The sequence below is a fragment of the Vanacampus margaritifer genome, chromosome 9, assembly GCF_051991255.1.
Source record: "Vanacampus margaritifer isolate UIUO_Vmar chromosome 9, RoL_Vmar_1.0, whole genome shotgun sequence".
Taxonomy (NCBI): Eukaryota; Metazoa; Chordata; class Actinopteri; order Syngnathiformes; family Syngnathidae; genus Vanacampus; species Vanacampus margaritifer.
The window spans coordinates 14,962,301-14,976,563 of NC_135440.1; the positions used below are offsets into that span (position 1 = coordinate 14,962,301).

At 39.4% G+C, this 14,263-nt stretch overlaps 1 protein-coding gene across 1 annotated transcript in view; it reads right to left on the reverse strand.

The window, feature by feature from the left end:
• The window catches only part of st14 (ST14 transmembrane serine protease matriptase), a 30,240-nt gene that overhangs the window by 13,337 nt on the left and 2,640 nt on the right, over nucleotides 1–14,263 (reverse strand). The window contains exons 2-7 of the mRNA XM_077576784.1: nucleotides 10,316–10,463; nucleotides 9,627–9,784; nucleotides 6,444–6,514; nucleotides 5,140–5,312; nucleotides 3,191–3,226; nucleotides 1,299–1,527 (exon numbers count right to left, since the gene is read on the reverse strand). Of these exons, the coding sequence (XP_077432910.1) occupies nucleotides 1,299–1,527; nucleotides 3,191–3,226; nucleotides 5,140–5,312; nucleotides 6,444–6,514; nucleotides 9,627–9,784; nucleotides 10,316–10,463 (815 nt within the window). The remainder of the gene's footprint in view (nucleotides 1–1,298; nucleotides 1,528–3,190; nucleotides 3,227–5,139; nucleotides 5,313–6,443; nucleotides 6,515–9,626; nucleotides 9,785–10,315; nucleotides 10,464–14,263) is intronic.

Sequence of the window (14,263 nt, forward strand, 5' to 3'; positions counted from 1 at the left end):
AAAATGTTTTATCCTGCTCTTTTTTTATATCACAAAAAGCTGGCATTTGAAGGGTTTTGTAGAATTGTTTGACGGCCACTGCACATGTTCTGTTGTGTCACACAAAATCACCGTCGTGTTAAGCGAGACGTTTTGCAATTCTGGCACAAAGCTTTTGTCACGCGCTTTTTAGTCTTTTCTTATACGGGGAAAAGGTGTGCGGGGAGAAATCGAGGGCCTTGCATTAAGCTTTGAGTCATTTCACTCTAAACATCAATGTCGCAAACAAGATTGAAATGATTTAATTTGAAAATAAATCAATAAATAAGCAAGGCGAGATGGAGAAGGATAAATAAGGAGAGATGAGATTGCTTTGGAGGAGATTCAAAGTCAAACAGGGGGCGGGGGGGGGGGGGATGGTGTAATCAAAAGTTTTGATAGAGGTGCGTGCGCGCGTGTATGCATGTGTGTGTGCGTGTGCGAATGAGAGCAACCATACACACGTACCTCCAGTCAAATAACATCTTTAAAGCCTGTTACGTTACGGCTCTTATAAAACTCCCTGTCACCTTGGATAAAACCGATCGCGCAATAGTGGTTTGAAAATATTATGCGCCACGTTAGGTGTATTTATTCCGCAGTGGATTCTGAATGCGGGATTGCCTGCACTTTCCGCTCGTGTTGCATTCAAGGGCCTGTAGTTTTGAGAAAACAATCCTTCCCCCCCCACAGACAAAGTGCAATTACACACAGCAGTGTGGCAGGATTAAGGTTGGCACCCTTCATAGATTTGAAAGTGAAGGTCTTTTTGGGCCAACTCAATCTCACTCAGGTCCAGAAAGTTAACAATAAATGCAGCGCTAAAGGCTTCAGGGCCAAATAGTGGGGTGGAAAAAAAAATATGTTGTACTCACAAATCCAGTAAAAGGAATGAAGTGGAACGTATTTTCCACCCACATCAAAACAGCTTTCATCCCTAAATCCCTGTGCAACATTTCAGTCAAATACAAAGTGATTCCTCGTGGTTGTCCCTCGGGAATGCTGGAGGACTACATTTGATCTTCAAGGATAAATAAATTAGACTAACATTGGTTGAGCCCTATTAAACAAATCCGGCTCCGAGAGGTTTAAGTCCAAACGAGAGTGTGATTTATGTCAAAGTGACGTACTGATGCTGTTGTAGAGTCAAATGAGTCTGTTAAATGTTATGTCTCCGCAGGGACAGACTCGGTGCATAATGACAAACCTTAATCCGTCAAGCATTTAAGTTGATGTGACTTTGGTATCAGGTCTTGGTGCAACGGAACTCCGCCACTTACTCTGTGATCGCCTGAGAATCATCGGGACTCAAAGAATCATAAATGGAGACAAAGTCATCAGAGCAGTCATCCTCCACGTGAAAGAAAGGAAACGTGACGGCGATCACGTTTGTATCCGAGGCTCGGATTTGCCACTGGCAGCGGGAGCTCGCAGGGTAGCCGCTCGGGTACCCTGGAGATGAAAACTCGGACGCCGTTTCTTCAGCCTCCAGGCGGAAGAAACATTCATCTGGGAATCACACATTGATTGGATAACATTCGGACTTGATCCCCGTTACACCGGCACAATCTCAAGGCATCCAATACAAGCGTATAGAAAACAATTCTGCCTTTACAAAGACCGCAGGATTTAGAGAGCAGACTACCAAAAGTAACTATGATCTAGCGCCTTAATAGCTAAAAGGAGCTATTGTTTTCTTCAATGTAATATGATCCTGTATGTGCCAAGTACCACATGCTACAACCTATTAAAATTGACAGATAGAGTTTACATGCAGCTGAATATTTTCAATTGGATTTTCGTTCTTATTAAATTGAGGGTAAATATGCAAGTCCAAAAAGTAATACATAAGGGTTTTTTGTTTTTTGGGGCTCGGGGCATCAATTTAAGGAAAATCCTTAGTTTTTGGTATATACCCACATATTCATAAATAAGTAAGAAAATTGCAAATGAACAAAATGAGAAAATAAACAGCTTACAAAATGGATAGACAAAAAGACAAACACCTCAATGTAAATCATACCCTCCTTGGCAGAGGAAATAGTGACTGCCACTGTTAATTTACTACTAATACTTTTAAGATGACTTTTGTAAGGTTAAATGCTTCTGACAGTGTCAATCATGCCTAAGCATTATTATTAAAGGGCAAGTACCATCAATGCCGATACGAGCCTTAATTTAAGGTATCTGTACTTGTAGAGGTGGTGACAGTATTGGCCGCCCTTTTGTGGCCGTTTTACGATCAGCCAATAGAAATTAGAGGAATAAAAAATTGCCATTAATTTCATATAATTTTAAGGAAAATTGCTATATTGCCCTTTATTGTCATTTAAAGCTGTCAAACATTACAATTTTTAAAATTATGATTAATCACGATTAATCAATTAAATAGGCTTTTAATTAAAACATTTTGCCAGCCAAATTTGAAGAGCACCTGCTGTGTTAATTATTTTGACATTTAATGTTATGAGGACGTCTTCAACATTTTTGCACACTTTCATCCCTTTTACCTAATGAGTTAATTACTTGCATAATTTAAAATGAAATTAAAAAAAAAATGACCCCAATATTTTGACTATAACAAATATTCTGAATGTCACACGCAAACAAGTGCTTTACTTTGTTGCATGTAGTTATAGCGGTCAAAATTAAGAGTGATTAATCAGCGTTAATACGATATTTTTTGTGATTAATCAATGAGTTAACACTTTAACTTTGAGAGCACTACTGTCATTGTTTTTTGGGGGACATTTTATGTATCAAAAGTACTAGTGGTATCGGTACTTTGCATCAGTACTTGCTATCGGTATCTACTAATGACTATTACTATTGTAAAGGCAGACTTTACGAAACAGCTCTTGCTTGGACGATTTTATCGATTAATTCCGATTGATCTCTTGTTCATTTATTTTTTCTATCATATTTTTTTTGCAGTTTCCCGCTGATGTGCATTTTTCTTTGCAAGTAAACAAATATTCAACGTGTAATTGCGTTTAAACTTAGAGCAATGAGGGAAATTCGCTCATGCATGAATTATAAATCAAAGCACGGTCCACGGTGACTGACTGGCCGGAATCTGACTCTGGTTGGGAAAAAATATGTCCAGCGTGGGTCATATTGAGACACAGAAATGACAGCCATGAATGATTGAAATGGGACAGATTGTACTCACTGGCTCGGGGGTTCCTGGCCATTCGGGGGTCAGTTACTGCAGGCAGACAGAAGAGAAGGAAGAGCGAGTTAGAACCATGAAGCAAGGACGGAATATGCCACTGACGCTGGGAGGCAACTAGATTTTGATGTAGTGGCCTAAAATATTTAGGTTTGCACATTTTCTGTTCCATTTCCCCGCCTTTAGAGAGGCCCGGCGATGCTGTGTATGGCTCTTTCGGGTCAATCTCACCTTGCCTTAAAGCAGCAAGCCATACATCTCTGCTTAAGGATCGACAGCAGGGACATCAAATCACACCCACAGAATCTTTTTTTTTTTTTTTTAAGAGAGTCACAAGGTCAGCTCTTGGCTAGAGGCCTGGTTGTGGACAAATGCAATGGGAATAGCAGGAAGACAGAATGAAGAATAATGCGAACGGGCCTCAGCTAATAGCATTAGAGGACCCAAACTGTGTGAATGCACAATCTCAGGTGGAGTCTTATCATCAGAAGTCTTCCAATGCAAAACGTACTGCACAGAATAGCAAAGCTGATATGAGACGACAGCAAGCTTATTCAGCTCTGCATTCACAGTCTTCAATATCTGCTGACTGTTGGTCTCAAATGCAGCAGGCATAGACACGGGCTGACAGCACTGTCACAGAGCAGTGCTTCTTGTCCAACTGGAAGCTGCTACACTGACCACAGATGCAAATTTGTATTTTTCGTGGCTGGTCTATTTCATTCCACAAAGTCCTAGTAAACAGTGCAGGGACCAAACAAAGTCATCCCCTCAATAAACATATTGAGGGGATTCTAAAAATAGTACTTTTCCTCTACTATAGTTTGAAGTTGTAATATCACCATTCAGATTGCAGAAATGGCTTCATTGCACTTGCATACCGGGTCTTATACTGCCTCGTACTACAATGTGAGTAGGTGTTGTGTTTTGGGGTGGATCATATGTGACTGGTTTTGGGTTGGGTCATGGGGTACATTGTGTTGTTATGATGTTGGCAGATGTTACGATAAAATTGGCAGTTGCTTTGGTCTTGAATTAGTTACTCTTAGTTTGTCTAGTCACTCTTATTTTGTGATATAAGCCTTTATTTTGTCATATAGGATTGTGCATTACCCTAGCTAGACTTACTATTTTTTTCCCAACATATTGGTGAAAGGTGGATCTTTTATACATGAATTGTATAGTATTAAGATACTGTGATTTAAAAAAATAAAGAAATAAATAAATAATGACATCGGCGCTATGCACACATATTTGTTCATATTTAAAATTACATTTTCGTCATAAATCTGGTTAGGAAGTGCATTGTCCTTTCTTGCCCCCAAGAAGCACTGATAAAATAAATAAATAAATAAATTGTGGCCCCCTCCATCATTTACAGGGGTAGTCAACACCCCCCCCCCCCCCCGAAAAAAAATAATCTTGACAATAATATGTTCTATGCAGCCCCACTAAGTATAAATACGGTATTCAGGTTAATAATATCGCGTTAGTGAAATATGAGTTAAGATGCAAAATCCAGTCCTTTTTTGTCCGGCCATTTTGCCACTTGCTTTCGAGTGAAAATGACATCAAAGTTGATCAAGCCCCTGGTAACAACCAATCACAGCTCAGCTTCAGAAAACAGGTCGTTGCCCGAGCACTGAGCAACTGCCATCTTCAGTCGACAGCAAGTGGCAAAATGGCCGCCCCCTGAGATGGACAAAAAGGACTGGATTTTGCAATTCCACAAATTAAATATTAATCAGAATGTTTAGACTAGTGAGGTCACATATAACATTGTATTGTCAAGAAATGTTTAAGGTTGACTTCCTCTTTAGGTTCCCCATCGTATAAAAAAAAAAAAAAATAATAATAATAATAATAATAATAATATAAATTGGATTTGGCGCAGCAGGTCAATCCCATCAAAGTGTTTGTCAAATTTCAAAGCAAAATGTCATGCTTACATGTGGCCGTGATTTCACCGATCTTGATCTGACCGACGGTCCTCGTTCTTTGCTGCTCCGTTATTCCTTTATCCAAGGTCTCCCACACCAGCTCTTCGGAGAGCTCGGGCACCACCTCCAGGTCCGACACTGGGACGTCAAACTGGGACCAATAGTAAGCGATCACGCCCTCACTGGAGAAAGCAGAGAGAACGTGGAGCAATTCACTACCAACTTGAAAGATTTGGGCAGAAGCACTGATTAGTTGGGAATTGAATTGCTAATAGGGGAGACAGAACCGGTGAAAAATGTATTTAGCAAAGTGTGATTTCATGCTGATGCTGCCATCTAGCAGTGATTATGTATGGTCAGCGCCCACTGTTTTGCAACGCTACCAAAAAAGGACCGAACCAGAGGTTTCACAGAACTAATTACTTTTCTAGTTCTAGCTGGTGTGCAGACAATGAAAAAAAAAAAAAAAACATCACTTTGGTTGGTTTGAATGTTTATTTGTGAGGCCCCCTAATCCGCTGGGTTTAGCAATCAAAGCCGTCTTTGAAAAGAATTAACATAAAGTACAATAGCAGCCTCGAGGCTTGTCATGAACTTGGAGTGACAGAGTGGAAGAGAAATGGGGGTGGAGCATATCCTGATATGAGGCTGTGCGGGAATCATTAAACGACAACACATATGAATCACCTTTCTGATACACCACGTTGGCTTTGTCGTCTACTCTGCCGCCTGTAGATTCTATTAACTACATACAGTATTATAAAACATACAGTCAGCTTGATTCAATGTTCTCAAATGTTTTATAACCAATGAAATCTCAGAATGAGAAACCCTATCAATCACAGGGTACATTTGGTAGATAGATAACCTTTCACACTGACATTAACACCAACACTGAGTGGGAATTGAACTACTGCACTACCGGTGGCTCACATGTTAATAGAGGAGCAAGAAGTGTGCCATGACATATCAGGAGTGTCAGAAAAGGTCCAAGATTGGTGTGACAAAAGATATGTTGTCATCGTCTTCATGACGGGTCAATTTGGAAAAAAACAAAGTGCTGGAATTATTATTTTTTTAACTCAATGATGTAGAAAACGCCAAATAATTCAAAAACAAACATGTTATTAACTCGCTTGTTCTGAACACACCAGGCCATCATTTTGTTGTTTGATTCGGTCGGATAAGAATCATTACGACGCGTGAAAAGCATTTTGAAGCACTACGGCTTCAGTGTGAATGCTTGTGTTACCCAACATTTCTGCAATAACGACCATCAGCGTGCCCATCATCCCCCCAAAACAAAAACGTACCTGAATGCTGTGACAACAGACTTTGTGTAGTATGTAGCAAGTAATGGATCCTTCTTCAAGTTTTCCTCCAGCTGTGTAGAGAAAATGTATTTTTTTAGGTAGAGATTTGTGTGCATCAGATTATTTTCAAACGACGACACCTAACTGTGGAAGTCTCATATAAACTGTCTTGCCTTTAGCCCCTATCAGTCTTTGTAAGATTAAATGAATACTGTTAGCTAAACTGAGGACAGTAAAATTATAAATATAAAGATAATTGACTGTTTTGTTATTGTTTTATATGTGGAACAATTACTCAGAGCTGAACCACATGTGCGTACACACAATTTTTGCTCCTGTACTGTACAAAACACATACTGGACTTTGGACAGGACACATGGCTATAAACCAACATATTAATTAATTGTTTATTTTGATGTGACTGAGATTAACTCTTTGACTGCCAAAAACGTTAAATGACGTTTAGTAAAAACCTACGGAGGGCCGCCAAGGACGTTAAAAGACGTTCTCCAATTTTTTTTATTTTTTGGGGGGGAAACAGGTGGAGGAAAGCCTTGCCCAGCTGTGGAGAAAGTTTCAAGCAGATCTAGTTAGCCTAATGACTATTTTTGGCCCCTAGATGGCAGCAATGACTCTCTTTTGACAAGATTGGGTAGGCGTCAGTAGAAGACGTGAGGCGGAGCTAGAGGGGACAATGGCTGGGGAAGGGAAGAGAACATGGCGACCGGTTGCAAGCAGCTCACGCTCGAGCATTTTTTTTCCAAGACGAAAAGCATCGACCAACGCTAAAGAGCACATTGATGACGACGATGATCATCATCGATGATGATGATGGTGACTCCGAGGTTGGAAGCGTTGACGCGGCAGGAGAAGACGTGAGGCGGAGCTAGATGGCTGAAGAAGCGAACAATGGCGACCGGCAGCTCACACTTGGGAGTTTTTTTCAAAGACGAAAGGCATCGACCAACGCTAAAGAGCACATTGATGACGACGATGATGATCATCATCAATGATGATGATGGTGATTCCGAGGTTGACGCCGAAGTTGGAAGCGTTGACGCGGCGGCTGTGACGACGTCATAAAAGGTTCACGGGCTAGCGATGCTAACACCGGAAAACGCGGAGCACGCTCAGGCGGACGTTCAATCGGACGACGAAGAGTGCCCCGAGTCCAATGCATATTCATCGGAGTAGTGGGTACAGTCTGCTACTTGCTATTCCCCAGAAAAAAAGGCCGTCTGCACGCGAAAGGGACAATCGGTAGTGAAACTACTCTGTTGTGCAAATCCTGCTCCCTCTCCTTGCACGCAGGAGAGCGTTACAAAAAGAAAAACTGTATTTGAAACATCCACATAATTGTAAGTAGTACCACAGTTGCACACATTTGTAAATAGTTTGCGAAATTGTTTTGTCAAATTGTTACACTGTTGAATGGAAATAAACGTATTTTGCAAACTAAAAACACTTTTTCATTGTTGGTGAAAGCGTTTTACAGAAGTAAAGCACTATTTAGGTGTTTGTGGCATCATTCATGGACAAAAAGAAGTGTACAATTCACTAGAGTGCATGAAATAATATCGTTTCACAAAAAGCTCTTTTTCTCCGTTTTTTGTTTCAAAACAGAGCATTTCGGTGAAACTAACCATTTTCTATTGTTGATTACTGAAGAACGGAATAAGGTAGAAACAAACTTTTTTTTCTGATGAAAGATGAGAGTTCAATCTTTCATTTGGTAGTATGTGTGTTTCCATAGTCCAAACACAACATTTTCTGTGGACCTTGAAAAATCAGTCAAAATGCTTAAATCGGCTGGCACTGGCGACATCCCGTTTCTGAAAACGTCTGGCAGTCAAAGAGTTAAAGAGTTAATATAGTTAATGAAAACTAACAAAATTGCTAAAACTTGAAAAAACTCTTTGTTAATGATTTTTTTTATGCTTTAAAATAAAAACAAACAAACTACATTTTAGTTTCATAAAAATAACAATTATAACAAAAATGTCAATTTAATATCATATTGAGCTTTCCGTGGTTTTTTGGTATTGATGTACGTCCGCACGGAAGAAGGAAGGTCAAACAGTCAAACGAGAGTTGTACGTACTTGTGACTATAGTAGACTTTACACCGATCTGATTGGCTGGGTCGGTATCGGACGATATTTAGCATTTTATGCAAAATTAGTGATCGGCTGTAATGTCTTAATTGATGATGGGATCGATTGATTGGCTCCGTGAAAGAAGACATTACTTTATATTTCATGTTTATAAGCATTTTTGGAAGATTTTTTTTTTTTATGCATTTCAATTGGCATCAATTATTCGTGGGTTTTCGCTATTCTTGGCCAGTCCCTTTCCCCCACTAATGGAAGCAGTGTTAGACAAAACTTGGTTCGAGTCGAAGGGCATGGGTCCTCCAGCAAGATGAAGACCCAAAGCACACAGGAATGGTTAAAAAGCAAAAAAATACTGTTTTAAAATGGCCGGCAATGACCCCTGATCTCAATCCGATTGAGAATCTTTGATATGAGCTTAAATGTGCCATTGGGAAAAGAAACCTGTAAACTTTCAAGCGCTTGAACAATTTGCAAAGGAATAGTGGGGGGGGGGGGGTATCAAAGAGGGGTGCCATTATTGGTGCACATGCTGTGTTTTCCATTTTTTGTTTGGAATGACATTATGCAAGTTGAAAAACAATTTCCTTTGTTGAATTACTTTGGACATCCAATTAAAAGGTCCTGATGATGTAAATTTGGTACATTTCCATTTATTTCCGAAAATATTGTAGAGATCATGCAAAAAATGAAGGGGGGCCAATAACAGTGAGCAGGACTGGATTATAACCCTGATGTGAAGCAAAATGTGTACAAATCACTGCTCACATTTACCAGTAACTTTAATAGTAGCAGCAGCGGTGTTTATTTAATAAGCTTTCAGTCATTTCAATCATGTCAAATTTACCAAGAAAACGCAACATTTTCAGAAACAATGGAAAAAAGTTGGTTTATAAATATTGACTGAATTTATGACTTCACAACTGCGTTGGCGTAGGTTAGCAAGACTACGACCAATTGCACGCAATGTGCGCCGCTGTCAATATTCTCAAAAATAGTTCATTCAATAACAGAGCAAATAGCATATGTGAGGGCGTTCAAATGTTCACGCCATCTTTCATCGTCAAACTCACAACTGCCTCCAGTTTGACTGCCAGTTCTTCAAATTGGGGGCTGCTGGTGTCCTCCAGCTTCTCTTTGTATTGGACGTCGGGCATCGTCACGTGGCCGCTGAACACCAGCACGGACGGTTTTCGTTGCTGACTGATGGTGGCGTCTTCGGCATCCTTAACTTGAGGGCGAGAAGGCAAAGGAGAGTTTTCGACACATCCTTTTAGATGGCAGAATGCTTTTGAAACCAAAAACACTATTTTGAAAGATGTGCAGATTGATCTCGAGTTGAAAGGACGGATAAACCGCATGCGATGTCAAGGGGCCGCTAATCAAGACTTCAGAGGGATTTTTTGTCAGAACCGGCATGTGGAAATGACAGGGAAACGGACTTTTTTTCTCCTTGGTATTATTTTAAAAAGGAGCAAGTCGGCGCTGTCACTTGAGCTAAAGCTAATGGGAAATCAAAAACATTCAAACAAGCCAATGTTGCCGTCAAAGAGCTTTCACAGCAAGTATAAACACTGATCCTGATGCTAGCTTTGTCTCGTCTGCGTGGTAAACACTTCAAACATCTTATTAAATCTTACAAAGAATAACTTTGATTTATGCAAAAAAGGAACGTCCTCGTAATGTTCATAAAAGCATAGCAGGTGTACTTCAAGTCTGCATAAGAAGGAATATAATGAAAGGAGCTTTCAACAGCACTCACAGACAAAAAGCCAAATTAGGAAAGCAGCTACGGCGGCAAGGACGAGGACTGCCACTAAAACGCCAATCACGGCGCCGAGCTTCCGCTTGGATGTGGATTTCTCCTTGCTGGTTAGGAAGTCGATCCGCTCGTGGCGGTCATTGTGGCCCTGAGGGAGGGAAATGAAATATGAGCAACTTGCATAGAAGAAAAAAAAAATCACAGGCTTTAATTAAAGCGTTAAAATGAGAGATTTTGTTGTTGTTGTTGTTAGTCTTCAAATTGGTTCCCACAGGGAAAGGAACAACCAGTTTTCATTACTGTACTGTTTTTACTATCCACAAATTTCACGCCGTGGAAAATGATACAATAACTCTATTCTAAAAATGATGACCTTCTTTCTCATAAAAGACAAGATATTACTGTACACATTTTTGAAAATGGTTTGGCACTAGCGACACAAAAAAAACTATGTGGAAGGTGCACATTTATGGTTAGTAGGGGTGCGAATTGACTCGTACCTGGCGATTCGATTCGTATCACGATTCGATGCCGATTAATCCCGATGCGAATCTTTAAATTGCTTATTGCGATTTATTTTTTTTTTTTTACTCAAATTTAGAAAATACTAATCAGTAAACTTGTACACTGTAAGATTTGTATGAAAATTTATTTATTTATCTGAAACTTCAGGCTTATAACTGAGCCACTGCATTTAACAAAGCGGTTGCAGTCTGTTTCATGTTTGAACAGCACTGAAATAAAATATTAACTCATTCACTGCCATTGACGGCTATAGACGTCAAAAATTCATTTGAACCATTTCTATTAGTTTAACTTTTTTTGCCCACTTTAGTTAACAAGAGTATAAAAACCTAGATTTTTTTAATTGTACATTTAGAACAGATATAAAATATGTAATTAATCGTGAGTTAACTAGTGAATCTATGCAATTAATTACGATTAAAACATTTAATCGACTGACGCCCCAAATGTTTATTAATCTTTTTTTTTTTAATCACGTCAAGTGATTAAAATATTTAATTGTAATTAATCGCATGACTTCAATAGTTATGATTAATCACAAATTTTATATATGTTATAAATGTACAATAAAAAAAATTCTAGGTTTTTATACTCATTAACAAAAGTGGAAAAAATGTTAAACTAATTGAAATAGTTCAAATTAATTCTTGACATCTATAGCCGTCAATGGCAGTGAATGAGTTAAGGCTTAATGTTCCATTCATATAACATTCTTCCATCCTTAATGTGTGATTCCTAACCCGAAGTAAGACGTTTTGTTGAATATTCCCATAAAAGATTTATGTTTGAAAATCGATTCGGCCACATATCGAATCGATTCGAGAATTGCGCGCTGTAATATCGAGAAATATTGCCGAATCGATTTTTTCTAACACCCCTAATGGTTAGGGTGAGGATAATAATCAAGTAATTAATTATTACTATTTCAGAAAGTTTAGCGAAACTGATTGTTGTCTTGAAGCAACTGAGGCCTGTCAACGCAACTGCGATAACGGAAGATGCGCTTCAGCCGTAAACACATGATGACATGATGACAACTCCAGCGTTTCCCCCAGTGCTTTATAGGCCTGGCGGCCCACCCAAGCTTTACTTGTGCTTGGCCCCCTCCCCAGCTGAAACCCACATCACCCTCTTGTCTATATTCTGATGCATTTCATCAGTTAAGAGGCCAAAAATTGGTCAAAACAAAACAAAATGACTTCTCCGCTCTCACGGGTTTTAAAGGGAGAAGAACCCCAGAGCGCTCCCGGCTTTAACGGTAGAAACGCGTTCGCGCGCTCCTGGTCCTGTATTTGTCACCCTTATTTTGTTATATAGAGCTTTATTCTATCATATCGAATTTTGCAGTGTCATAGCGTGTTTTTCATCTTTCGTGTCCCATTTGCTTTTAGGCGTGACAATTCTGCTGGGATAAGCTCCAGCTCTTGCAAGCAAAAAGAAACTAAGCGGTAGAAAATTGATGGATGGATGAAAATGAGCTGAATTTAAAATGCAAAGACTCCAGCATTTGCCATGTACGCTTGTTATTAAAGTTCAGCTAGATTGTTTTATTATGTGTATGTTTTATTACCAGCAGTGGTTACTTTTTACGTCTGGCAATAAAAAAATAAAATAAAAACTGAGATGTGTTAACTTGCGCCTATTTCATTAAAGTTAGAGGCTTTTATTGGGGTTTTTTCCATTTTGTTGTTAACAAAACTTGTATGACTGTCAGGACTGTTAAAATGTTAAAAATGGCCGCACAGTTAAAGGTTTTATGACGGCGACAATTTAACCATGGAACAAAATTCCAATTATATCCATTATTTCCTGCGGGGAAAATAATAATCAGCCACTGGACTGTGTTCAACTTGTACTTGGCAAAGTGGTATTTTTTATTTATTTTTTTATAACTGTGTGTTAACTACTGGCTAGCTACAGCCGTGTAAAACAAGTTTGGGCGAGATGATTTACAAGAGGATTAACCTTGGACAATTTAGTGCGCAATGTGTGATTAAAAAAAATAAAAAATTCTCAAGTGCCGCTCAAGTTTGCAAACGCAGCATGCAGTAACAAGCAACCTACATACGTTTGCAAGACTGGTCAAACCTGTTTCGGATTGAGGCAAAAGATCTGACATTCATATAGTCGGGAACGTGATTTCAGACACCAAATGACAAATTGTGCGCGTGCGCGGAAACGAGATGTATGCCCGATGTGGCGCTCGCTCATGCGGGCGGTGTAATCAACACACAATGAATTCAGCGCCTGAAGGAGACGAGCGAAGAAGCCCGAGTGCCATTAGGGATGGAGAAGCGCATTGGTATTAAATCAATTTGTCAGCCGGGCTGCCCCTTCCGACGGGGGCTCAATTACACGAGTCTCGATGATAACTCACTGCAATTAAGGCCTATTCTTACTCCGAGCTGGCTTCCGCACACGCTGGCTAAGTGGAATCTCAAACGGCAATCATGGGCCAGAATGAGGGAAATCTTTAGAGATGGGGTCAGCGAGTGCTCCGGGGTCTCTCCCTCTATCAGCCCTCCCCTCTATCAATTAATCACGGCTTAATAAAACCATTAAGCAAACTCCATCGTGGCCCATTCTTCTCACTGAGAATGAGATATTATCCCCATGTGAAGTATTCTTCTTTTGTGCTGAACCCGGCAAATATGGCGCCATCCATCCATTTTCTTTAGAGAGTAATTTTTACCCAGCAACACTAGTCTAGTTTTGAACTAAAGTCTGCGTTTACAAATAAATAGGGGTGTGAATTGCCATGTATCAGGCGATTCGATCCTTATCACAACTCGATTTGATACAGATTAATCCCGATATGAATCTATAAATTGATTATTGGTTTTTATTTAATTTTTTAAACTCAAATTTAGAAAATACTAATCAGTAAACTTGTACATGTACACTGTAAGATTTGTAAGAAAATGTATTTATTTATCTGAAACGTCAGGCTTATAACTGAGCCACTGTATTTAACAATCTGTTGCAATGCAAGTTTCATGTTTGAACAGCATTGAAATAAAATATTACGACTTAATGTTCCATTAATAGAACATTCTTCCATGCTTGTTTTGTTGAATATTTCAATTTAAAAAAATTATGTTTAATTCGAGAATTGCGTGCTGTAATATCGCGATGTATTGCAGAATCGATTTTTTTTAACACCCCAACAAATAAATAAATAAATAGCAGAGTCCTGTATGTAGCTATAGCTTCAATCCATCCATCCACCAAACCATTTTTGGTACTCGCTTATCCTCAGTGTCAAGGGTCAAGGTTGATCTGGTCAACAGGCGCCAGCCAATCACAGCACACGTATCGTCGCTGTCGGTCAGAAACTTTCCATTTCATTCGTTCTTCTTCGCAAATTGGTGCTAAATGGTCAGTCCACGTGTGGTATGTTTTTATTTTATACAAATGATTAAC